The sequence below is a fragment of the Hyla sarda genome, chromosome 7 (assembly GCF_029499605.1).
Source record: "Hyla sarda isolate aHylSar1 chromosome 7, aHylSar1.hap1, whole genome shotgun sequence".
Lineage (NCBI taxonomy): Eukaryota > Metazoa > Chordata > Amphibia > Anura > Hylidae > Hyla > Hyla sarda.
The window spans coordinates 97804510-97832416 of NC_079195.1; the positions used below are offsets into that span (position 1 = coordinate 97804510).

Here is a 27907-nt window from a genome sequence, read left to right on the forward strand (position 1 = left end):
AATAAGGCCACGGTAATATAAGTTGCCATGCATATTTTTTTGCAGGATACTATTGTATACCAGGAAGAAATAGTGAAATCTATAGAAAATGGGATTGGAAATGCGGTCTTTATAAAAAAATAAATAAAAAAATAAAAATTAAATGATGGTAAAAACTGACTAAAGCTGATGACAACTGATGTTTTTTTTTAGCAGACAATGGCCAAAGTCTGATTACAACTGATGCTCTTTTGCGGTCCATTTGTAATAAAATAACAGATGTTTACAACTAAGGCCTAGTTCACATCAGTGTTGTGCTCCGTTAAGAGGAGCTCTGCTAAAGTTCATTAAAACTATGGGACTTGAGAGGAGAAAAAATACTGCAAGCAGTGTCCTTTGTGTTCTGACCTATTCAGGGTAGGTTCGGAGCAACAAAAAAAGCCCTTAGCCTGATATATGTGAACCCAGCCTCAAATTTGTACATACTGCACAACAATATTAGGGCTCGTTCACACTACCACTGAGCTTTGTCCTTTTTGGGTTCTGTTCAGCACCAAACAGACTTTTTGCCATGGACATTGCCAGGCCCCATTAACCTGAATGGAGTTGAGCATAGAATGGATTCAGCAACAGAGCTCCCTTTAGCGGAACTAAACGACAGTGTGAACCAAGCCTTAAAATGGGTACTCCAGTGGAAAACTATTTTATTAATATCAACGTGCTCCAGAAACAGATTTTGAAATTACTTCTGTTAAAAAATCTTAATCCTTCCAGTACTTATCAGCTGCGGTATGCTGCAGAGGAAGTTGTATTGTTCTTTTCAGTCTGACCACAGCGCTCTCTGCTGCCACCTCTGTCCGTGTCAGGAAAGGTCCAGAGTAGAAGCAAATCCTCATACCAAACCTCTCCTCCGGACACTTACTGACATGGACAGAGGTGTCAGCAGAGAGCACTGTGGTCAGACTTAAAATAACTACATAACTTCCTCTGTAGTATACAGCAGCTGATACCAGTCAATAACAAAAGTTCATCTCAATACTTTGTTGACAATGACAGAGGTCAAACCTTTTCTGTAAGTCTTCACAAGGTTTTCACACACTTGCAGGTATTTTGGCCCATTCCTCCATGCAGATCTCCTCTAGGGCAGTGATGTTTTTGGTCTGTTGCTGGGCAACACAGACTTTCAACTCCCTCCAAAGGTTTCCTATGGAGTTGAGATCTGGAGACTGGCATGGCCACTCCAGGACCTTGAAATGCTTCTTACGAAGCCACTCCTTTGTCGCCTGGGCGGTGTGTTTGGAATCATTGTCATGCTGAAAGACCCAGCCATGTTTCATCTACAATGTCCTTGCTGATGGAAGGAGGTTTTCACTCAAAATCTCACGATACATGGCCCCATTAATTCTTTCCTTTACACGGATCAGTCGTCCTGGTCCCTTAGCAGAAAAACATCCCCAAAGCATGATGTTTCCACCCCCCATGCTTCACAGTAGGTATGGTGTTCTTTGGATGCAACTCAGAATTCATTCTCCTCCAAACACGATGAGTTGAGTTTGTACCAAAAAGTTCTACTTTGATTTCATTGGACCATTTGACATTCTCCCAATACTTTTCTGGATCATCCAAATGCTCTCTAGCAAACTTCAGACAGGCCCGGACATGTACTGGCTTAAGCAGGTGGACATGTCTGGCACTGCATGATTTGAGTCCCTGGCAGCAAAGTGTTACTGATGGTAGCCTTTGTTGCTTTGGTCCCAGCTCTCTGCAGGTCATTCACTAGGTCCCCCCTTGTTGTTCTAGCTCACTGTTCTTGTGATCATTTTTACACCAGGGGGTGAGATCTTCTGTGGAGCCCCAGATCGAGAGAGATTATCAGAATTCATTCTCCTCCAAACACGATGAGTTGAGTTTGTACCAAAAAGTTCTACTTTGATTTCATTGGACCATTTGACATTCTCCCAATACTTTTCTGGATCATCCAAATGCTCTCTAGCAAACTTCAGACAGGCCCGGACATGTACTGGCTTAAGCAGGTGGACATGTCTGGCACTGCATGATTTGAGTCCCTGGCAGCAAAGTGTTACTGATGGTAGCCTTTGTTGCTTTGGTCCCAGCTCTCTGCAGGTCATTCACTAGGTCCCCCCTTGTTGTTCTAGCTCACTGTTCTTGTGATCATTTTTACACCAGGGGGTGAGATCTTCTGTGGAGCCCCAGATCGAGAGAGATTATCAGTGGTTTTGTATGTCTTCCATTTTCTAATAATTGCTCCCACAGTTGATTTCTTCACACCAAGATGCATGCCTATTACAGATTCAGTCTTTCCAGCCTGATGCAGGTCTACAATTTTGTTTCTGGTGTCCTTCGACAGCTCTTTGGTCTTGGCCATAGTGGAGTTCGGAGTGTGACTATTTGAGATTGTGGACAGGTGTCTTTTATACTGATAAGTTCAAACAGGGGCCATTAATACAGGTAATGAGTGGAGGACAGAGGAGACTCTTAAAGAAGAAGTTACAAGTGTCACGATTCGGCTCACAGGTTGTGGATCCACTGTGTCAGCGAGGGATTGGCGTGGACCGTGCTGGTGGACCGGTTCTAAGAGGCTACTGGTGTTCACCAGAGCCCGCCGCAAAGCGGGATGGTCTTGCTGCGGCAGTAGCAACCAGGTCATATCCACTAGCAACGGCTCAACCTCGCTGACTGCTGAGAAGGCGTGGGACAGAAGGACTAGGCAGAGGCAAGGTCAGACGTAGCAGAAGGTCGGGGCAGGCGGCAAGGTTCGTAGTCAAGATGGATAGCAGGAGTTCAGGTAACACAGGCTTGGACAACACTAAACGCTTTCACTGGCACAAGGCAACAAGATCCGGCAAGGGAGTGCAGGGGCAGTGAGCAGATATAGCCTGGGAGCAGATGGAAGCCAATTAAGCTAATTGGGCCAGGCACCAATCATTGGTGCACTGGCCCTTTAAGTCTCAGAGAGCTGGCGCGCGCGCGCCCTAGAGAGCGGAGCCGCGCGCACCAGCACATGACAGCAGGGGACCGGGACGGGTAAGTGACTTGGGATGCGATTCGCGAGCGGGCGCGTCCCGCTGTGCGAATCGCATCCCCGACGGCCATGTCAGTGCAGCGCTCCCGGTCAGCGGGACTGACCGGGGCGCTGCAGGGAGAGAGACGCCGTGAGCGCTCCGGGGAGGAGCGGGGACCCGGAGCGCTCGGCGTAACAACAAGTCTGTGAGAACCAGAAATCTTGCTTGTTTGTAGGTGACCAAATACTTATTTTCCACCATAATTTGCAAATAAATTCTTTCAAAAAATCAGACAGTGTCATTTTATGGATTTTTTTTTTTCTCATTACGTCTCTCATAGTTGAGGTATACCTATGATGAAAATTACAGGCCTCTCATCTTTTTAAGTGGGAGAACTTGTACAATTGGTTGCTGACTAAATACTTGTTTGCCCCACTGTAAGTACTGGAAGGATAAAGATTTTTTTTAATAGAAGTAATTTACAAACCTGTTTAATTTTTTTTGCACCAGTTGAAATTTTTTTTTTTGTTCCACCCGAGAACTCTTTTAAAGATGGCATCCATAGTAGAAGATGAACATTAGCATGCCAGCTACTCATATGAAAAAACCCTTAAAGCTCTTGCACCTCCTACCTAAAGAATATGATTATTGGATGCATGTATTTGCATGTAGTCATTTGATATCGTCTCAGAAAGTGGGCTAAACCCATAGAACCAGTTGGAAGTCTGCTGCTGGAAGTTTGCCTACAACATTTATCTGATCCCAGACACAATCTTTCTGGAACTAATCCTATTTTAGAACTAATGAAATATTCGGTTTCAGAGCATTTTGTTTTGCCTAGACTTGTCTAAAAATAAAGTTATATACAATGCATTCCAAAGATCCTCTGCGCAGATGGGAGAAGTTTTTTTAGAAGGACAACCATCACTGTAGCACTCAAGGCTAAAGCCTAATCTGGGTTTATGGAACAGTGGCCAAAAAGAGGCCTCTTCTCAATAAAAGACACAATAAAGCTTGTCTGGAGTTTGCAATAAAGCACCTAAAGGACACACACTATGAAAAGCAAGATTCTCTGGTCATTGGAACATTCTGGCTTCAATTCTAGGCATTATGTCTGGAAGAAAACCAGGCCCTATTCATCACCTGCCCAATAACAGTGAAGCATGGTGGTGACACTTACCGTATATACTCGAGTGAACAAAAAGAAAGCTTCTGGCTTTAGCTGTGAGGGGATGGTCCTGGCCGTCCATCTCCGCCTGTCAATCAATGGTCTTCAACCTGAGGACCTTCAGATGTTGAAAAACTACAACTCCCAGCATGCTGGGAGTTGTAGTTTTGAAACATCTGGAGATCCGCAAGTTGAAGACCACTGCGGCCTTCGTCATCATCCAGACCCCCCTTTTATTTTCTACTCACGTCCCCTCAGTGGGAAGGAAGGGTGAGCTGGTCCGGGCCGTCCATATTCGACCTCCTATGCTGCAGGGACCGTCCGGTGGGGAGGGTTAGTCGTTCCGGGCTGTCCATCTTCACTGGGAGGCCCTCTTCTCCGCTCCGGCCCACACCCGGACTAGTGACCTTGCCTTGACGACGTCGCGCAGGGACGTCCGTGCGTGACGTCCCTGCGTGGTGGCGTCAAGGCAGCGTCACTAGTCCGGGGCCGGCCTGGAGCGGAGAAGAGGGCCTACCGATGAAGATGGACAGCCCAGAACGACTAACCCTCCCCACCGGATGGTCCCTGCAGCATAGATGGCCAAAGATGGACAGCCCGGACCAGCTCACCCTTCCTTCCTACCAACGGGAGGTGAGTAGAAAACAAAAGCGGGTCTGGATGATGACGAAGTCTTCAACCTGCGGACCTCCAGATGTTTCAAAATGCTGGGCATGCTGGGAGTTGTAGTTTTGCAACATCTGGAGGTCCGCAGGTTGAAGACCACTGAGAAGGGATTGACAGGAGGTGATGATGAAGGGGGGGGGGGTGATGACGAGGGTGGATTACCCTAGGCTTATAGGCGAGTCAATAACTTTTCCTGGGTTTTTGGGGTGACATTAAGGGCCTCGGCTTATATTCGGGATGGCTTATACTCGAGTATATTCGGTGTGTTTTTTTGTTTGTTTGTTTTTTTAGTGGCTGGGATAGGGAGACTGGTCAGAGTTGAGGGAAAGCTAAATGGTGCAAAGATATTCTTAATGAAAACCTTAGTGCTTTGCATCTTAGACTGTGCAAAATATTCACTTTCTGACAAGACCCTAAACACACAGCCAAGACAACACAGGATTGGCTTAGGGACAACTCTGTGAATGTCTTGGAGTGGACCAGCCAGAGCCGTGACTTGAACCCAATTGAACATCTCAGAAGAGACCAGAAAATGGCTGTCCAGCGACGGTCCCCATCTAACCTCATGGAGAGGATCTGCAGAGAATGGCAGAAAATCCCAAAATCCAGGTATGCCATTGTGGCATCATACTCAAAAAGACTGGAGGCTGTATTGAGTAAAGGGTCTGAATACTTATGTGAATACAATATTTTAGTTTTTTCTTTTCAATAAATTAACAAAGATTTCTAACATTCTGTTTTCACGTTGTCATTATGGTGTATTGAGTGCAAAATGATGGGGGAAAAATTTATTTTCTTTTTCATTTAGCACAAGGCTGCAACATAACTAAATTAGTAAATAAAAAGGATCTGTAAACTTTCTGAATGCATTGTATTTAAACATTCGTGCACAAAACATGGATGTCTGTCATCGTTACCTACACACAGAAGAAACAGTAACAAAGCCAGAGTAAATTATAACACAAAAATACTGGGGGGAGATTATGAAAACCTGTGAAGAGGAAGAGGGGAGCAGTTGCCTATAGCAACCAGATTCCAAACATCCATTGAAAAATGAAAGAAGCGATCTGATTGGTTGCTATGGGCATGTAGACCACTCTTCCTCTACACAAGTTTTGATGAATCTCTCCCCACTGTCTTAAGGTACACCTGTGAGGTCTCCTGACAAGCACATACTTACCGTATATTCTTTATTCCTCCAGAATATTTACAAATAAGTGGACTGCTGGGTATAACCATTCGCCTTCATCATGCCCCTGCATGATATGACAATATGACAGTACTAGCAATGATTGGACAGTGTTAGAGTCTGTAGGGACAACCCCCCCCCCCCCAAAAAAAAAAAAAAAAAAAGAATATATATATATATATTAATAAATAATAATTGGTAATGTAACACCCAGCTGTCAATCCACTCTACAATCTACATTTCTTGGAGAAATAGTACAGAACATGTTCTTTCTTTGCGCAGAACTATTTCAGTGACAGAATTGTCTTTAGAGACCACAGTGACTTTAGAGACCACAGGGGTTGCTGGGACTTATAGTGGACTTGGACAATTTGATGCACGGCCATGCTGACTTGATACAGACTTGACTTGGACTGACTTGACAGAGACTGACTATGACAGACTTTACCCCGTTTGTAGCTTACCAGGTTTTGACTTGGACCTGGGGAGTAGTGGACTTGTGTATCCGTGGCTGCGTGGTAGACTTTGGCCTCCCCTGGACTCCAGACACACACCTCCAGGACTTGACCTTGCTGCAACTCAGCACTAAAGAGAGTGAGCTTGCTCCACCCAGGGCTTATATGGGCAAGACTAGGAGGGTTCCTGTAGGTCACTGGTATCTTCCCTGGTTACAATAACATGACAACAGGTCTTAAAAGGTATAACACATTTTATATACAATACACTATACAACAAGCATAGAAGTAAAGCATTAACTGCTTCTGCCACCAGCCAGATCATCTCTGGGATACTTAAAACATTTTCCATGTACCTTTAAAAACAATGCAATGTTCATGGACCACTTGTGATATTTCCTTTAAAATATTTTCAAAGGAAAACGGTGACCCGTTCACCCATACTATCACCCAATACACTGGGTTATAGTGCGGGTGAACAGGAGACCGATGCAGGGTCTCTGACTGTTATACCTACCTGCAGTCTGGAGCCCCGCTCATCCGAATGTCCCCCTCTTCCAGCACTGACTTACGCTTTGAGACGGACCCGCTGACTGGATTTAATTATTCATAAGTGCTGGTCACCCGTAATAGCTGTAATGTCCTGGCACTTTGGAGGGGCCGTGACCCCTAGCTAATACCAGACATTAATGTTCACCTTTGACACAGCAATCAAATCTGATCACCACGTCTAAAGTATCCAAAAATACTTACCGGCACAGTTCAAACTTCAAACTGTGTTAAATTCAAACTCCCCCTGTTCTTGAAAAGTGCAGGAGATTGCACCTGTGCAGAGTGTAACCATGGTGACGTACAGCTAAGAATAATACTATATGTGCAGGGAGGAAGAAGGAGGTACGGCTGTTAGGTCTATGTATATGTGTGATTGTGTGCATGCAGCAGAGCTGAGTGTGTGATTGTGTGCATGCAGCAGAGCTGAGTGTGTGATTGTGTGCATGCAGCAGAGCTGAGTGTCTGATGATGTGTATGCAGCAGAGCTGAGTGTGTGATCATGTGTATGCAGCAGAGCTGAGTGTGTGATCATGTGTATGCAGCAGAGCTGAGTGTGTGATCAGGTGTATGCAGCAGAGCTGAGTGTGTGATCAGGTGTATGCAGCAGAGCTGAGTGTGTGATCAGGTGTATGCAGCAGAGCTGAGTGTGTGATCAGGTGTATGTAGTAGATGTTAGGATTCGGCAGGCTGGAGGTGGATCCTCTGTGTCAGAGAGGGATTGGTGTGGACCGTACCGGTGGACCGGTTCTAAGTTGCTACTGGTATTCGCCAGAGCCCGCCGCAAAGCGGGATGGTCTTGCTGCGGCGGTAGCAACCAGGTCGTGTCCACCGGTAACGGCTCAACCTCACTGACTGCTGAGAGTGGCGTGGGACAGGAGGACTAGACAGAGGCGAGGTCAGACGTAGCAGAAGGTCAAGGTAGGCGGCAAGATTCGTAGTCAAGGGCAACGTCAGAAGGTCTGGTAACACTGGTAAGGCAATCACAGAAACTCTTTCACTAGGCACAAGGCAACAAGATCCGGCAATGCAGGGAAGGGGAAGTGAGGTAATATAGGCATGGAGCAGGTGAGCTAATTACACTGATTGGGCCAGGCACCAATTAGTGGTGCACTGGCCTTTTAAATCTTAGAGAGCTGGCGCGCGTGCGCCCTAGAGAGCGGAGCCGCACGCGCCAGGACGTGGCAGCCGGGGACCGGGACAGGTAAGAAGATTGGGATGCGTCCCGCTATGCAGATCGCATCCCCGCCGGCAGTGTCAGTGCAGCGCTCCCGGTCAGCAGGTCTGACCGGGGCGCTGCAGAGAGGAGAATGCCGCGAGCACTCCTGGGAGGAGCAGGGACCTGGAGCGCTCAGCGTAACAGTAGAGTTGAGTGTGTGCGTGGTCATGCTTACACATAATCACACATTCAGTTCTGCTCCATACACATGTTGCGCACTAATTTTTACTACATGTATATGATCACACACTCAGCTCTGGTACATGTACACAGTGTTTACCAACCAGGCTTTTGCAAAACTGCAACTCCCAGCATGCCAAATTTGGCAACACTTGGAAGAATTCTGGCTGGTAAACACTGATATAGAGGTAAGGGGACAGATTGTTCAGCACATAATCCACTGGTAGGTCAGTAGTTTAGTGTCTATCCATGATGATCCAAGGGATAATGTTCATGATTTCTCAAACTATCACCTGATTTTACAAAAATAAATAAAAAAAAAAAGTGGATTTATGTCAATAGGATGGGCATTTCATGTATGTGGTGGGAGCAAGGATATGGGGCATAGACACAACTGATGGTGCTGGTCTTCAATTATGACAAAATTGAAATTGTTGTGGTTTAGGTCTGGATTGCAGAAGGCCGTCATGTTTGATGAGGCCAAAATGTCCTACTGCCTCAGCAAAAGACACCAGTATTCTTAATGGCACATGGTAGGTTGGGGAACCTGGTAGAGATTTGGCATAGAAATAACTATTTAGGGCAGATAGTTTTTAGTCATCTCTAGCCTCTACCTAGGTACTGCACAATTCAAGGTTGTTCATAAATCCAAAAAGCTATCATAATTTAGCTAAAACTACCGTATTTTTCGCCCTATAGGACGCACCGGCATATAAGACGCACCCTATTTTAAAGGTCCAAAATCTAGAGAAAAAAAAAAAGATTCTGAACCCAACAGTGATCTTCAACCTGCGGACCTCCAGATGTTGCAAAACTACAACTCCCAGCATGCCCGGACAGCCGTCGGCTGTCCGGGCATGCTGGGAGTTGTAGTTTTGCAACATCTGGAGGTCTGCAGGTTGAAAACCACTGGTATAGGAGATAGTACTCACGTGTCCCCGCCGCTCCGGACCCGTCACCTCTGCCCTGGATGTCACTCAATCACTGTCACCGCGTCCCCGCGGTGTCCCCAAAGCTCCGGACGTCTTCTTCCCCGGGATCCACGCTCTCCGTCGCCGTCATCACGTCGCTACGCACGCCGCTCCTATTGGATGACGGGACGGCGTGCGCGACGACGTGATTACGTCGAAGGAGAGCATCGGCCATGAAGGGGATCCTGGCACGGAGCAGACACCGAGAAGGCAGGTAAGGTCCCTCCCGGTGTCCTGTATGCTGTTCGGGACGCCGCGATTTCACCCCGGTAGTCCCGAACAGCCCGACTGAGCAGCCAGGTTAGTGTTATTTTCGCTTCAGATGCGGCGGTCAGCTTTGATCGCTGTGTCTGAAGGGTTAATACAGGGCATCCCCGCCATCGGTGATGTCCTGTATTAGCCGCGGGTCCCGGCCGTTGATGGCCGCAGGTATTCGCCGTTTAAGACGCACCAACTTTTCCCCCCCGTTTTGGGGAAGAAAAAGTGCGTCTTACACGGCGAAAAATACGGTATATACTAAATAAATAAATTAAGCCAACAATCATATCCTACAAGATGCAATTATTTTACTAAGGATACTTGAAAACTATCCAGAGACTTCATATACAGTACAATAAGAAAAAGTTCACCACTGTAGTTCAGTCCCATTCCATGAATAAAATCTTCCAGTCCGGTCCATGTTTAGGCTGTCAATGATGGCCATTAGATAGGTCACAGAGCGCTCAGGAGAAAACAGCTTCTCTTTGGGGACATTTTTGTGGTAAGGTCGTGATAAGTCTGTTTCTACTGTTCCTGGATGCAGAGAAACACAGATGACTTTATTCTTCCCTCTTCCCAGTTCAATGGAAAGACATTTGGTAGCCATGTTTAGGGCTGACTTTGATATCCTGTAGCTGTACCAACCTCCTAGGCCTAAAGAGATATAGATTATTGATTACTTAAAATTTAGATTAAAATGTCTGTGAAACAATTCTTACATTTTAATGGTAGCGGGTAGCACTTTTTCTTCTCTAAATAGTAAAGGATTTTTAAGGTTTGATCCCAAGCTTGATGATTTTATTGCCTATAAACATGCATGCCCAGCTGGCATGTAAACATATAGGAGAGGTCAGTGGTTGTGAGACACATCCGGATTTGCTTATCTCCAGAAGACAGGTTAAATTCCAACAACAGGCAAGTTTAGTGTTGGTGGATCTTGGTGAAATCAAGAACGGAGCAGTGCCGGCCCGGAGATTGCAGGGGTACCCAGTGGCCGGACCCCCAAAATCAGATATCTTATCTCCTATGCTTCGGATAGGGGAAAAGAAGTCTTGGGGAGGAGTACCCCTTAAAAGGAGTACTCACATCTTAAAGGGGTACTCCGGTGGAAACATTTTTTTTTTTTAAATATACTGGTGCCAGAAAGTTAAACAGATTTGTAAATTACTTCTATAAAAAAAAAAAAATCTTAATCCTTCCAGTACTTATTAGCTGCTGAATACTACAGAGAAAATTATTTTATTTTTGGAACACAGATCTTTCTGCTGACATCACGAACACAGTGCTCTCTGCTGACATCATGACCACAGTGTTCTCTGCTGACACCTCTGTCCATTTTAGGAACTGTCCAGAGCAGCATATGTTTGCTATGGGGATTTTCTCCTACTCTGAACGGCTTTTAAAATGGACAGAGATGTCAGAAGAGCACTGTGCTTGTGATTCAGTAAAGAGTTCTGTGTTCCAAAAAGAAAATAATTTCCTCTGCCCCAGTTGATTTAAAAAAAATAAATAGATAAATAAAGTTTTCCACCAGAGTACCCCTTTAAGCATTTATGGCATATCCACATGACATTCCATAAATGCCTGATAGGTGTATGTCCGATCTGTATGACTACGTTCATCCGAATCCAAGCTGCTGGGGACTGCCCAATGACTGGCTGTCCAGGTAGCATGAAAGTGATCACAAGTGCTGCTGTTTTAATTACAGCAATTTTTTGGGAATGTTGCAAACTCTACACATTTTTTCACCACCCATCCTTTTTCTACATTTTTCTACACACACCACACACACATTTACATATATATCAATATAAAATAGTGAACCATTTACCTGATCACATATTAGGAATTTATCATAGCACATCTAAATGGAATTTGTTTCACAATTAGCATTTAATTTATATGTAAGTTGTACCATCTATATTGTTACTTAAGCTTATCAGATCTGGTCGTCTGCCACATGAAACTCAATCAGTTAAACAGAGAATTTATTTAGCATCTGATATAAATGCACACAATGTGTGTCAAGGCAGGCCAACACTAGAGTTGGCCGCAGAATTTATTTTGCAATAAAAACATTCGGAAAAAAGGCGTGCATAAGAGATATATTTCCTCACATGTGCTTCCATGTAAAACCAGAGGGATAAGAAGGTACAGAATGTTATTGGTGCCTTAAACACATGGGTGACAGACGTGGATTCATTTAATCAAAACGTTTTTGGAATGTAAAAATGTACCTTTGAAAAACATTACTTGACCCACAAAAAACAAACCCTTGTGTGGCTGTATTAAAAAATAAAAAAATATATATTCCTGAGCATTAGAAGATGAAAAAAAAGGTTCACCCAAGAGACAAGCACTGGTACCACTGGCTAACTGCAGTAAATGTAGCAGCATTGCCTGGCAGCCACGCAGAAGAATGAATATTTATGTAATTCAATGACGCCTTGAGTCCTCCAAAAAGGAAGCTTTCATAGAAGGAGGTGCCAAGTAGGGATCTCAGTCATGAAGTTCTTTTGTCCTAAAGGAGCAGACAGCCTAGGGATGATTTCAGGACACAGCCACTTCAAAGGATGGGGAATAAGATGCCTGATCACGGGGTCCCGCTGCTGGGGAGCCCCGCAATCTTTCATGCAGCACCCCACTATCATCAGCCTCCGGACCGAACATCGCTCCGGGTCTGATGGCTCACGATCAAGGGGCCGGAGTATCGTGACGTCACAGCTCCGCCCTGTGTGACGTCACACTCTGACCCCTCAATGCAAGCCTATGGGAGGGGGCGTGACAGCCACCACGCCCCCTCCCATAGGCTTGCATTGAGGGGGCTCGATACTCCGGCTCCTTGATCGTGAGTCATCAGACTCCGGAGGCTGATGATATCGGGGTGCTGCATGAATGATTGTGGTGATCCCCAGCAGCGGGACCCCGTGATCAGGCATCTTATCGCCCTATCCTTTGGATAGGGGATAAGATGTTTTAGTGCTGGAGTACCCCTTTAAGGCACACAACAGACCTAAAAAGGTTAACGCTAGAATATATATGTGGATATATATATGTGGCTAATTCTTACCATTGTCAGATATAGAACCTACTTTAGCGCTCATATTAACTATTATTCCATTGTGCTGCTTGGACCGGTCAGAGGACTGCGCTCCGAATGCTCCTCTTCCTTTTAACAGAAGGGGTGAGAAATATTTAGCCATCAGCAATGGTCCTATTGTATTTGTAGCAAGTGCCAGTGACAGACCCTAGATAGAAAAATATGACAAAATAGTCAATTAATAATATAGGCAGACCTCCTATTTTGCTGCAAAACCATTCCTTCTCATTTACCCTGACATTGTAGCTTGAACACCATTGTGGAATAATCCTAGCAATCCTAGGCCTGCAGGATACTCAGTCTGGATTACCACTGGGGTAACTATGGTCTCTGATGTTTGAATCTATTGTAGTTATGCCATTTAACAAACTCTAACTTAAAGGGGGTTTGCCACCATTAACACTGATCAACAGAATAGGGGATGTGTATGACCGCTGAAGATATAGTATCTCACATACGTAAGTACACCCCTCACATTTTGTAAATATTTGATTATATCTTTTCATTTGACAACACTAAATAAATGACACTGCTAAAATGTAAAGTAGTGAGTGCACAGCTTGCAAAACAGTGTTAAATGTTGTGTCCCCTCAAAATAACTCAAACACCCAGCCATTAAAGGTCTAAAACTTGGCACCAAAAGTGAATAATCCCCTAAGTGGAAATGTCCAAAATTGGACCCAATTAGCCATTTTCACTCCCAGTATCATCTGACTCACTAGTGTTACAAGGTCTTAGGTGTGGATTGGAAACAGGTGTCTAATACTGGTCACTGGAAGTTCAACATGGCACCTAATGGCAAAGAACTCTCTGAGAATTGTTGATCTACATAAAGATAGCCTAGACTATAAAAAGATTGCCAACATCCTGAAACGGAGCTGCAGCACGGTAAGCAAGACCTTACAGCGGTTTTACGTGACAGGTTCAACTCAGAACAGACCCTGCCATGGTCAATCAAAAAAGTTGAGTGCACATGCTCAGCATCATATCCAGAAGTTGTCTTTATATAAATGCTGGCAGCATTTCAGCAGAGGTTGAAGGGGTGGGGGTGGCGGGTCAGCCTATCAGTGCTCAGACCATATGCCTCGTCTGAACATGGCAGTCTACACCACACTATTCTGGCTTTTTTGTTGCCATGCTGCTGCTTGTATAACAGAGCTTGGCTCCCTGCTGTCTGGTAATTCTGGGGGCGTGATGTAGCATGGTCACTCAGCCAATTGGATGAGCAGGCTTGTGACGCCCCCTCAGACAATAGTTCATGATGCATGGGACATATTTAATTATCCTGATTACTAAGGATAGGCTATCAATATTAGATCCTTGTGGGTTTGACCCTCAGCATTTGCATCAATCAGCTGATTTAGGGTCTATTCACACATACAGTATTCTGCGCCGATTTGATGCGCAGGATTTCAAGCTGTGTTCAGTCATTCAGTTTACATTGAAATCTGCAGCAGAAAATCCTGCGCATCAAATCTGCGCAGAATACTGTACGTGTGAATAGACCATTAATGGGCCATGGTGATAATCCATTATACCAGGCACAGGAGCTACAAAATGTATGACACTGTGCCTGGTCCCGAGTACAACCAATGTAAAGCCTGCCTCCTAGTGGTACAGCGGAGGGGCCTCAGGTAAGCATGTTGCTTCTGTGAAATGTCATCATAGTCAGGGTCCAGTTGTGCCACACTCGCCACCAGCTGTCAAAGGCGTTAGGCAGAAGTAACTTACAGGAAATACATGAGGAATCCCTCTTCAAGTTACCAGATAACCAAGAGAGCACATTAGCCCTGACAATGGCTCGCTGAGCATCAGCCAACCAGTGCCAGGCTTGTCAGCGCTCCACCCCCTGGCTCAGCTACACACAAATTGGTATAATGCCTTATAATGCCCAAGAGAAGGCAGAACAGCCTGGGGAGGTGGAGAGGAGAGGGTGACTAACTACAGATGAGAGGCCTAACAATAAAGTAAGGGCAGAAGGGAGCCTAACTACAGATTGGGGAGCCTAACTATAGAGTCAGGACAGAGATGGGGGGGGGTCTAACTATAGATGGGGGCACAAAGAGGTGGTCTAACTAGAGTAAAGATGTAGGTAACCTAACTACAAAGTTAAGGTACAAAGAAGTATCCTAACTTTAGGGTAAGGTAAGAGAGGCCTAACTATAGGGTAAGGGCTGAAGTTCCCTAACTACAGATGGGGCCTAACTATAGAGTTGAGGAGCCTAGTGATAGAATAGGTGAGGGGGCCTAACTACAGATTGAGGCAGAAAAAGGTGGCCTAACTTTAGGGTAAGGGTAGATGGGGCCTAACTACAGATGGGCAAGCCTAAATATAGAGTAGGGACAGATAGGGCCTAATTCTTGATGGGACACAAAGAAGTGGCCTAACAATATGATAAAGCCAGAGGGGACCTAACTTTAGATGAGAGAGGGGTAATTATAGTGTAAAGCAAGGGGTCCTAACCATAGAGAAAGTACAAAGAAGGAAAAAAAAAAAGAACAGAGGACGGCACCACATATATTACCCTCAGTAAAAAAGGTTAGGGTGGTGCATGGGAGACCAGAGTCTTAGTCAGATGGCCACTCACCTCCCAATTCAGGTAAATTCGCCTGTCACCCCATAAGAAAATGGGGTACCAATAGAATTGAGTCGCTGCTAAGTTGGATGGTCACAGGAACAGGGCTAAGGAAATCTGTCCTGAGTAACAACAGAGAAAAAAGGAACTGGAGAAACAAGATCTTGGGATCCAGGCGATACTGACTCTTAAAATAAATCCTTGGTCTTTATCAACTTGATTCCATAAAAGTCCGTGGCTGGACCATTTATTGGTATAAATGTAAATGAACAAAATAAAAAGTTACAAAAGTAAAACGGGTGATGTGTTTTGAGGGAAATAACTTTTTTTTCAGATCAGCATAGGGCTTTATTACCATTTGAACTGCTATAGATGGGGAGTTTTATAGAGAAGAGAAGAATGCCGGAATTAGGAACCTAATTATTTTATGGTAAATTCTGCAGAGACATGGTTGAAAGAAGTCTTTATAGTGGTCTGCATAGAATGAAAACTGCACTGTAATCACTTATACGATCTGAAAAAACCTACGTAAAGCTGGTATCTACTATTAAATGGTCACTGTATGTGGGTAATATTGGTCTTGTTATAATGGCATTTTATTTAGCATGGTGATAATATTTGCTTCTTCAATACTGTATCATTTGGTGACTGCATGACTTTTATATAAAAGGGATACAGCATTTGAATGCATTGAAACTTTCCTTATAACTCTGTTGTGTTTGAGATATAGATTTTCTTTTCTTGTGTGTGCGTGTGTGCGTGTGTGTGTGTGTGTATTTGGGGGGGGGGGGGGGGTATCTGAAGAGTGGGCCTCAAGAATGGTTTCCTCTGATGGGCCCAAGGATACTATGAATAGGCCATCAGTCCTAATAAACCCCCTGTAATATATTGCACTTTATATAGTACTAGCTATATACCCGGAGTTGTCTGGGAATTTTAAACAACCTAATGCCTCACCAATGCCATGGTAAAGTATGATTTAACTTTCTGGGCTCTGCTGTTTTACAATTGGGCTGTGGAGATAGTCATTATTGGAACATCCCTTATCTTTTAATTTGACATGAAAGAAACATGCATACCAAGTTTAATCAAAATATCTTGAGTCATTCAGAAGTTATGCTGAAACATACACTAACTGGCCACTATATTAGGTACACCTTACTAGTACCAGGGTATCTTCATTCTTTGCGGCATACTTTCTACAAGGTGAGAGAACAATGCATATTGTCCATATAGACATGATGGCATCCTGCAGTTGCTGCAGATTCGTTGGCGGCACATTCATGCAATCCAAATGTGTCTGGAGTACAGTGAACTCATTGTCATCTTCAAGAGCTTTGTGACATGGTGCATTATCTTGCTGGAAGTAGCCATCAGAAGATCGGTTTACTGTGGTCATAAAGGGATGGACATGGGCAGATACAATACACAAACCATACTCAGTTGGTACTGAGGGGCCAAAAATGTGCCAAGAAAATGTCCCCAACACTATTACACCACCCACACCAACATGAACCGCTGATACAAGACAGGATAGATCCATGCTTGTATGTTGTTTACACCAAATTCTGACCCCACCATGAGTGTCGCAGTTGGAATTGAGACCAGGCAACATTCTTCCAGTCTTTAATAATCCAATTTTGGTGAACATGTGTGAATTGTACTGAAGCCTTAGTTCCTGTTTTAGCTGACAGGAGTGACACCCACTATGGACTTCTGCTGCTGTAGCCCATTTGCTTCAGATTTTAAAATATTGTACATTCAGAGATGGTATTCTCCATACCTTGGTTGTAACGAGTGGTTATGTGGGTTACTGTTGCCTTTTTGACATCTCAAGCCAGTCTGCCTATTCTCCTCTGATACCAAGAAGACAAGTTTGTCTTTTTCTGACCTCTCTCTTTAAACCCTAGAGATGGTTGTGTGTTAAAATCTTGTTGGCCAACCAGCATCCATGCCACGTTCAAAGTCACTAAAATCCCATTTCTTCCCCATTCTGATGCTCAGCTTGAATTTTAGTAAGTTGTCTTGATCACATCTACATGCTTAAACGCATGTCATTGTCATTGAGATGTCATTGGCTGATTGGCTATTTGTGTTTAGAAGCAATTGAACAAATGTACCTAAAAAAGTGGCCAGCAAGTCTACATATACACATACAGTGGGGCAGAAAAGTATTTAGTCAGCCACCAATTGTGCAAGTTCTCCCACTTAAAAAGATGAGAGAGGCCTGTAATCCATGAAATCACATTGTCTGATTTTTAAAGAATTTATTTGCAAATTATGGTGGAAAATAAGTAGTTGGTCAATAACAAAAGCTAATCTCAATACATTGTTATATACCCTTTGTTGGCAATGACAGAGGTCAAATTTTTCTGTAAGTCTTCACAAGGTTTTTACACACTGTTGCTAGTATTTTGGCCCATTCCTCCATGCAGATCTCCTCTAGAGCAGTGATGTTTTGGGGCTGTCGCACGGGACCACAAACAACTCCCTCCAAAGGTTTTCTATTGGGTTGAGATCTGGAGACTGGGTAGGCCACTCCAGGACCTTGAAATGCTTCTTATGAAGCCATTCCTTCATTGCCCGGGCAGTGTGTTTGGGATCATTGTCATGCTGAAAGACCCAGCCATGTTTCATCTTCAATGCCCTTGCTGATGGAAGGAGGTTTGCACTCAAAATCTCACGATACATGGCCCTATTCATTCTTTCCATTACACAGATCAGTCGTCCTGCTAAAAAAACAGCCCCAAAGTATGATGTTTCTACCCCCATGCTTCACAGTAGGTATGGTGTTCTTTGGATGCAACTCAGCATTCTTTCTCCTCCAAACATGACAAGTTGAGTTTTTACCAAAAAGTTCTACTTTGGTTTCATCTGACCATATGACATTCTCCTAATACTCTTCTGGATCATCCAAATGCTCTCTAGCAAACTTCAGACGGGCCCGGACATGTACTGGCTTAAGTAGGGGGACATGTCTGGCACTGCATGATTTGAGTCTCTGGCGGCGTAGTGTGTTACTGATGGTAGCCTTTGTTTCTTTGGTACCAGCTTTCTGCAGGTCATTCTGTAGGCCCCCCCTCGTGGTTCTAGCTCACTGTTCTTGTGATCATTTTGACACCACGGGGTAAGATCTTCTGTGGAGCCCCAGATCGAGGGAGATTATCAGTCGTCTTGCGTGTATTCCATTTTCTAATAATTGCTCACACAGTTGATTTCTTCACACCAAGCTGCTTGCCTACTGCAGATTCAGTCTTCCCAGCCTGGTGCAGGTCTACAATCTTGTTTCTGGTGTCCTTCGACAGCTCTTTGGTCTTGGCCATAGTGGAGTTTGGAGTGTGACTGTTTGAGGTTGTAGACAGGTGTCTTTTATACTGATAAGTTAAAACAGGTTACGAGTGGAGGACAGAGGAACTCTTATCCCCTTACGGACCCAGCCCATTTTCACCTTGAGGACCCGGGCATTTTGCACATCTGACCACTGTCACTTTAAGCATTAATAACTCTGGGATGCTTTTACTTATGAACTTGATTCCGAGACTGTTTTTCATGACATATTCTACTTTAACATAGTGGTAAATTTTTTGTCAATAACTGCATCATTTCTTGGTGAAAAATTCGAACTGCTTGTAAGGAAAATAGACATACCAAATAAATTATATATTGATTCACATATACTTTATGTTTGCATCATAAAGTTGACATGTTTTTACTTTTGGAAGACATCAGAGGGCTTCAAAGTTCAGCAGCAATTTTACAATTTGTCACAAATTTTTCAGGGACCAGTTCAGTTTTTAAGTAGATTTGAGGGGCCTGCATATTAAAAATACCTCATAAATTACCCCATTATAAAAAATGGCACCCCTCAAAGTATACAAAATGACATTTAGAAAGTTTGTTACCCCTTTAGGGGTTTCACAAGAATAGCAGAAAAGTGAAGGAGAAAATTAAAAATCTAAATTTTTTACATTAACATGTTCTTATAGACCCAGCTTTTGGGGGTAAAAGAAAAAAAAATCTCCCCAAAATGTGTAATCCAATTACTTTCAAGTAAGGAAATACCTCATATGTGAACGTAAAGTGCTCTGTGGGTGCACTAGAGGGCTCAGAAGGGAAGGAGCGACAATGGGATTTTGGAGAGTGAATTTTGCTGAAATGGTTTTTGGGGGGCCATGTCGCATTTAGGAAGCCCCTATGTGTCATAACAGCAAAGAAAACTCACATGGCATACTATTTTGGAAACTACATCCCTCAAGGAACGTAACAAGGGGTACAGTGAACCTTAACACCCCACAGGTGTTTGACGACTTTTCGTTAAAGTCGGATGTGTAAATAAATAAATAAAAATTCATTAAAATGCAGTTTTTTTCCACAAATTTACCATTTTTACAAGAGGCAATATGAGAAAATGCCCCCCAAAATTTATAACCTCATTTCTTTTGAGTATGGAAATACCCCATGTGTGGACATAAAAGGGGAGATTTATCAAAATCAGCTTGCTTCTTTCATTTTTAACAAGGCCTCTGATTGGTTGCTATGGGCAACTGGTCAACTTTTCCTTTGCACAGGTTTTGATAAATCTCCCCCAAAGTGCTCTGCGGGTGCACTACAATGCCCAGAAGAGAAAGAGCCATATTTGGCTTTTTGGAAAGCAAATGTTGTTGAATTTTTTTATTTTTTGGGGGGGAGGGGGGGGGGGGCATGTCACATTTACGAAGCCCTTATGTGCCAGAACAGCAAAAAAAAAGCCCCACATGGCACACTATTTGGGAAACAACACCCCTCAAGGAATGTAACAAGAGATAAAATGAGCCTTTACACCCCACAAATTTCCGCCAATTTTTGACGTGAGAATGGCGCTCCTTCTATTCTGAGCATTGTAGTGCACCGCAGAGCACTTTAGGTCCACACATGGGGTATTTATATTCTCAGAAGAAATGGGGTTACAAATTATGGGGGGGCTTTTTTCCCTATTACCCCTTGTGAAAATGAAAAATTTGGCATAACACCAGCATTTTAGTGAAAAAATTACAAAAATATCTTTTTCACGTCGAAGTTTAACGAAAATTCTTCAAACACCTGTGGGGTGTTAAGGCTCACTATACCCCTTGTTACGTTCTGTGAGGGGTGTAGTTTCCAAAATGTGGTCACATGTGGGTGTTTTTTTGCATTTATGCCAGAACCGCTGTAATGATCAGTCACCCCTGTGCAAATCACCTCAAAAGTACATGGTGCTCTCACTCCTGAGCCTTGTTGTGCACCCGCAGACCATTTTAGGTCCACATAAATTGCGTTACAAATTTTGGAGGTCTCGTTTTCCTTTTACGTCTTGTGAAAATGAAAAGTATGGGGCAACACCAGCATGTCAGTGTAAATTTTTTTTTTAATTTTTTTTACAATAACATGCTGGAGTAGACCCCAACTTTACCTTTTCATAAGGGGTGAAAGGAGAAAAGCCCCCCCACATTTGTTAGGCAATTTCTCCCGAGTACAGAAATACCCCATATGTGGCCCTAAACTGTTGCCTTGAAATTCGACAGGGCTCCAAATTGAGGGAGCGCCATGCGCATTTGAGGCCTAAATTAGGGATTTGCATAGGGACGGACTCCGATACCAAAATTAGGTAACAAACTCAGTGTTTTGCAACCAGTATGCCTTCAGCTGTTGCCAAAGCTTCAACCTCCAGCATGCACTGACAGCTGAAGGGAATGCTGGGACTTGTAGTTATGCAACAGCTAGAGGCACACTACTAACACTCCCAGCATGCCCTTTGGCTGCCCATGGATACTGGGGGTTGTAGTTATGCAACAACTGGGGGCACACTGGTTGCGAAACACTGAATTAAGTAACAAACTCTGTGTTTTGCAACCAGTGTGCCTCCAGCTGTTGTAAAACTACAACTCCCAGCATGTACGGTCTATCAGTGCATGCTGAGAGTTGTAGTTTGCAACAGCTGGAGATTGTGAAACACTGTGTTTGGTAACAAACTGTGTTTCGCAACCAGTGTGCCTTCAGCTGTTGCAAAACTACAATTTTCAGCATGCACTAACAGCATGCCCTTTGGTAGTTTGTGCATGCTGGGGGGTTGTAGTTATGCAATTGCTGGAGGCACACTTTTTCATAGAAAAAAAATGTGCCTCCAGCTGTTGCATAACTTCAACCCCCCCAGCATGCACAAACTACCAAAGGACATGCTGGGAGTTGGAGTTGTGCCTTCTGCTGTTGCATAACAACAACTCCCAGCATGCCCATTTGTGCATGCTGGGAGTTGTTGCTAGGCAACAGCAGGAGGTCAGCCTTATCTCCTGCTGCTGCGCACATTCTGCCGGTAATCCTGATGCCGCCGCTGTCTCCACTCCGGGGGCCCCAATCCCGCCGCCGATGCCGGGGATCAGGGGCCCCCACTACAGGTAGACACTCCTGGCACCCACTCTCGTCCTCCAGAGTAGGGGCGGAGCAGGTGCTGTTAGTGACACCCCCACAGCAGGCGTCCTAAGTGCCACCTTCACTCCTGCTGCTAAAGGGTGATAGGGACCCAATTGACCTGGAATCACCAATCTGAATTGATCGTCGATTTGCGGCGATCGCTGACATGGGGGGATCCCAGGACCCCCCACAGGGGTTTGCACGGGGTGACAGGGACCGGAATTCCCACAGGCGTACAGGTACACCCTGGGTCCTTAAGGGGTTAAAGAAGGAGTTGCAGGTCTGTGAGCCAGAAATCTTGCTTGTTTGTAGGTGACCAAATACTTATTTTCACCATAATTTGCATATAAATTCTTTAAAAATCAGACAATGTGATTTTATGGATTTTTTTTCTCATAATGTCTCTCATAGTTGAGGTATACCTATGATGAAAATGACAGACCTCTCATCTTTTTAAGTGGGAGAACTTTTTTGCCCAATTGTATAAACCCACATGTAGATCCCTCTCCCTCTCCGTCTTTGCTTGAAGAAAAGTTCTCTATTTTGAACACAAGGTGGCAGCAGAGCCTAAGACTCCAGAACTACTGCAGCTTGAATCCCAGAAGCTTTAGCAGCTTCCAACATAACTAACTGGTGGATTTTACTAGAGGGAAATCACTCTTTGGACAGTCTTCATGGGATACTTAAAGGGTAGCTCCCACCATCCCTTTTTTTTTTTCTTTCTGTCCCTGCCTATTTCCCATCTATCCCTAACACCCTCCCTGCCTTTACATTTTTTTTTACTATATTAAAAATGCTTTTTTTTTCTGCCTGGTAGTGTGCTCACTACCAGACAGACTTCCCTGGCAGGCATGACGTCACTGACGCCTGCTGGGGGGGCCTTACTTCCGCCCTTAGTTCAACTATACAGGGTGCCTCCAGCTGTTTCACCACTACAAGTCCCAGCCTGCCCTGACATCTATTGGCAGTCAGGGCATGCTGGGAGTTGTAGTGGGGAAACAACTGTAGGCACCCTGTGGTGAAAACAGTCTCAGCCGCAGCTTCCACAGATCCCGCTCCCCCAGGCCCCGCCGCGCAACACCCCCGCCCTTCTCCCTCCGCCTGCCCGAAAAAGACATTCCGCTCCCCCAAACTCCATCACCCCCAGACCCCGCCGTGCAACAACCCCCTCCCTCCGACCGCCCGAAAAGAAGACATTCCGCTCCCCTTATAAGACCTCAGATCAGACTTGCCCATCCGGAGGATCAGCGCAGCAATGAGTGCGCACGCTGCCTCCGGACAGGGTAACGGGGGCGAGCGGGGCCACGCGCGAGGCTAGTGGAGCAGCCTGACAGTGGGCAGTGCAGCCCCAGCTATCAGCGTGCTCGCTCTCGCCTGTTTGATTGACAGGGGGGAGCGAGCACCGCAGTGACTGGATTTCAACTCATTGCCAGGCTGAAATGAGTCGAAATCCAGTAGTGACGTCACTGCTGAATGCATTCGGCCACTAGGAGGGCGACCCCTAGTGGCCGAATTTAAAAGTGATTTTAAACTTGTTTAATATACTTTAATTAAAAAAAGTGATTTTAGAGATATGTTGTAGTACTTAAGTACTACAACATATCAATTTTTTTACTTCATGACAGTGCCCATTTAAAGCAGTGTTTTCCAGTGTGTTTCCAGGTGTTGCATAACTACAACTCCCAGCATGCCCAGACAGCCAAAGGCTGTCTGGGCATGCTGAGAGTTGCAGTTTTGCAATAGCTGGAGACACACTGTTTGGAAAACACTGACCTAAAGAGAACAAGTACTGAATGTATTAAAACCTGGTAAAAAAAATATTTGCAGTGTGTATTTACATGGTCTGATCATGAGAGAGATCAATGTACAGGCTGGAACAGATAGACCAATGTAAACACGGATATTAACACTTTTGCTGACAGAGGTTTTTGGAAATTCTGCTGTTCCTCAGATTGGGGAACACTGCTCTAAAACAATTGCAGAGCAGGGCACTGATTTTCCAATGGCTCCGGTGATACATGACCACCACTCTTATGTTTCCTCATACATTACACAGAAGTTGGCGCCATAAAGCTGCCTAATAGTGCTATACAGAATAATCAAACACCCCCCGGCTCCACAGCGTCCCCCAGCTTGTACCTCATACACACTGTGGCGGATTCACTGCATCATTTCTGCAGCGTATTTAGAGGCATTTGAAGATTTTCCTTCTGACCCATTGAAGTCAACGGTAGCAAAAGCCGCTGCAGATTTTCCGCAGGATTTTCCGCAGGTAATCCGCCCGTGTGAACGTACCCTTACACTGTGCTGTTTCCTAAGTTCATATGGTGGAGTTTCTATGCGGTATTCCAAGGAAGAATTCCACCGGAAATTTTGCCATAATTTACTGCCCATTGACTTTAATGGGATTCCACTGTCCCATTCACACCGCAGAGTTTCCATCACAAAAGTTATGCATTCCCACAAAATTTAAAGACCTGTCTTTAATTTTGCAGAATTCTGCAGCGGAATCCCATTGAAGTCAATTGAGCTTTGAATTTCAGCAAAATTCTTTGTTTTGAGAACACAAAAATTCTGCCAGAATTCCGCAATTCCACCAAAGTCCGCTGCAAGCTTTGCAGAATGGAATTTGGGTGGAATTGCAGAATCCTGCCGTGTGAACATAGCCTAACACAGTTTAATTAGCCAGAGATTGTATAAGGGTATGTTCACACGGGCAGATTTATTTGCGGGTTTCCTGCTGCGTATTTGAAAGGGGGAGGGTTCTTCTCAGCTGTCCAGTGCAGATCAGGGTTCTTCTCGGAAAATCCGCCACAAGCCCCATTGAAGTCAGTAGGGTTTGTGGCGGACAGCCGAGAAGAGCCCGCCTCCTTTCAAATATGCAGCGGGAAACCCACAAATAAATCCGCCTGTGTGAACGTACCCTAAGGGGTTCCTTCTAGCATCCTCCCAGCCCTCTGGCAGGGAGCACATGGTAGGTGTTCACACTGGTGTGGTGCTTTGTGGCGGCCATTGTTTCTGTGATGCTTTGGCTGTGGGGTGGTGCGGCTCAGAGCCAATGGCTTGGTCGGGCAGCAGTGGGGCTGCCTGGCCACTGAGTCGCTCCCCCTGTGGGCATGGTGTCCCGGAGGCAGTGGTCGCTGCCCGGCGCTACGCCAGTGTCAGGTTAGGGACCCACTGTGACTAGGTGGCTTTGACGTGGCGTGTGGGCTTGTACTTTTTGATCAAAATGTATACTAACAACCTGTTACTTTTTTTTAAATTATACAGAGAAGCAAGTAGATGAAAATACAAATGGTGGATGTGCGGCTATGTTTCTCTATTTGTGTTATAGCTTAACACAGTGCTGTGTCGCATGTGGCTGTCACTAGTGAAACTTAAGGCATCAGATGGGGTGAAACCACTGCCGTCCTCACTCTCTTTGCAATGCCACTGAACATACTCTTAGGGTACGTTCACACAGGCAGGTTACCTGCATGTTTCCGCTGCAGGTTTGAGCCGTGGCGGGTGTTTGGCAGTAAATTACATTGACCTCATAAGAGTCTGCCTGAAAAATTCAGCAGTATTTTGCCGTGGCTTAGACCTGCAGCAGGAAACTCGTGGGTAACCCATGTAAATGTACCCTTAAGGTGCGTTCACACCACAGGCGGAGTACCTGCGGAATTTTCGCAGCGGATTTTGCTAGGGTCCAAAGGAAAATCTGCATCTATTGCGGATTTTCTGCTGACCAATTGAAGTCAATGGTAGCAAAATCCGCAGCAAATACGCTGTAAAAATTCCGCAAATAATCCGCCCATGTGAACGTACCCTAAGGGTAGGGTCTCACATGCCGTATTTTGCTGCGTATTTTATTTTTGATTTAAGGGTACGTTCACATGGACGGATCCACAGTGTATTTTATGCTGCGGACCTGCTGACAATGGATTCTAAAGTGTGCCTCCATCTGTGCCTGCTCATAGCGGCAATCTACAAGCAGACACACTGTGATGTGCAAGACGCTGCGCTCACTCGCAGTATACTCGCACACAATGCAGCCGCTCCCCCTGCTCCCTGAGCTAGACCGAGAGCAGTCACAGAGCAAGCACAGATGGAGGCACACTATAGGGTCCATCGTCGGCGGATCCGCAGCATGAAATACCGTATTTATCGGCGTATAACACGCACTTTTTAGGCTAAAATTTTTTGCCTAAAGTCTATGTGCGTGTTATACGCCGATACACCCCCAGGAAAGGCAGGGGGAGAGAGGCCGTCGCTGCCCGCTTCTCTCCCCCTCCCTTTCCTGGGGTCTAGAGCCCTGCCGCCGGCCCTTCTCTCCCCCTGGCTATCGGCGCCGCTGCCCGTTCTGTCCCCCTGACTATCAGTGCCGGCGCCCCATTGCCGGCGCCGATAGCCAGGGGGAGAGAAGCGGCGCCGACAGCCAGGGGGAGAGAATGGGCAGCGGCACCCATTGCCGGCGCCGCTGCCCCGTTGCCTCCCCCCATCCCCGGTGGCATAATTACCTGTTGCTGGGGTCGGGTCCGCGCTGCTTCAGGCCTCCGGTGTGCGTCCCCTGCGTCGTTGCTATGCACTGCACGGCGCATGATGTCAGTGCGCCGCGCCGTGCAGTGCAGTGCATAGCAACGACGCAGGGGACGCACGCCGGAGGCCTGAAGCAGCGTGGACCCGACCCCGGCAACAGGTAATTATGCCACCGGGGATGGGGGGAGGCAATGGGGCAGCGGCGCCGGCAATGGGTGCCGCTGCCCCTTCTCTCCCCCTGGTTGTCGGCGCCGCTTCTCTCCCCCTGGCTATCGGCGCCGGCACCGATAGTCAGGGGGACAGAATGGGCAGCGGCGCCGATAGCCAGGGGGAGAGAAGGGCCGGCAGCAGGGCTCTAGACCCCAGGAAAGGCAGGGGGAGAGAAGCGGGCAGCGACGGCCTCTCTCCCCCTGCCTTTCCTGGGGGTGTATCGGGGTATACACGCGCACACACGCACCCTCATTTTACCATGGATATTTGGGTAAAAAAACTTTTTTTATCCAAATATCCTTGGTAAAATGAGGGTGCGTGTTATAGGCCGGTGCGTGGTATACCCTGATAAATACGGTAATAGTAATATTCCAGGAAGAATTCCGTTTGGAAATTAGCTGCAGCAGAGTCCCATTGATTTCAAAGGGATTCTGCTGCTCTGTGCACAGGGGTAGAATCTTGATTCCAGCGCCCACAAAAACACTGAACCGGTTCAATGTTTCTGTGGATTCCGCTTGGAAATGCATTGCTGTCTATGAAGACGGTGCATTTCCAAGTGGTCCTAGTGCTGCCAAATCAGCAAACGTGCGGAATGTCTACCTGTATTTTCTGGGCGGACAAGCTGCACATTTTTGGCCATGTGAACTTTGCCTAACAATAGTTAAAAGGGTTTGCCCCACCAATAATCTTATTCGAAGTGTATGGTCAGGGGGTGTCTGACTGCTGCCCCTGCCCCCATGATGTCGAGAGGGGGTCTTGAGTCTACCTTCGGAATGTAGTTAGGATGTGCATTTGTACTGCAGCTACAATTTTTGGCACTCCAAAAGATAACATTCCAAAAGGTAGACTTGAGACCCCATCTCAGCATCATGGGGAGGCCCAGCAATTAGACACCCCTGTTCATACGCTTATTCCCTATCCTGTAGATAGGGGGGGAAAAAAAGACAATGGTGGGGAAACCGCTTTATCCGCTATAGGACGAGCACTGTATATTTATGGCTCTGTTGTCTGGGCTATACCAGTATATTTATGGCTCGGCAGTACAGGAGGTCTATGAAGCAACGAACTGACTGATTAATAGTTTAAAAAATATATATATATTTGGTATTGTTGCATGTGGAGTTGTCCAAACTAATAAAATATAAAGATACTGATCCCGTACAGTGAACGGTGTACATAATAAAATATGCCAGAACTTCAGATTTTTTTTTTTTTGTCACATTGCATGTCAGAAAGAATTTATAAAAAGTTATCAAAAAATCCCATCTATACCAAAATGGTACCATTAAAAAGTGCACAAAATGAGATAAAAATGAAATAGAAAGATAAAAATTTTATAGGGGTCAGAATAAGGTGATTTTAAGCATATATATTTTTTGCACAAAAAAAAGTTTAAAAAAAATAGTAAAATACAAAACAT

General features: G+C 45.3%; 1 protein-coding gene across 2 annotated transcripts in view; it reads right to left on the bottom strand.

Moving 5' to 3' along the window:
- Window positions 1–9945: 9945 nt before the first annotated feature.
- Window positions 9946–27907, bottom strand: part of LOC130282164 (uncharacterized) — a 77218-nt gene continuing 59256 nt past the window's right edge. For both annotated transcript variants that reach the window (XM_056530134.1, XM_056530133.1), the window contains exons 2-3: window positions 12728–12905; window positions 9946–10311 (exon numbers count right to left, since the gene is read on the bottom strand). In XM_056530134.1, the coding sequence (XP_056386109.1) occupies window positions 10025–10311; window positions 12728–12905 (465 nt within the window). In that variant the 3' untranslated portion in view covers window positions 9946–10024. The remainder of the gene's footprint in view (window positions 10312–12727; window positions 12906–27907) is intronic.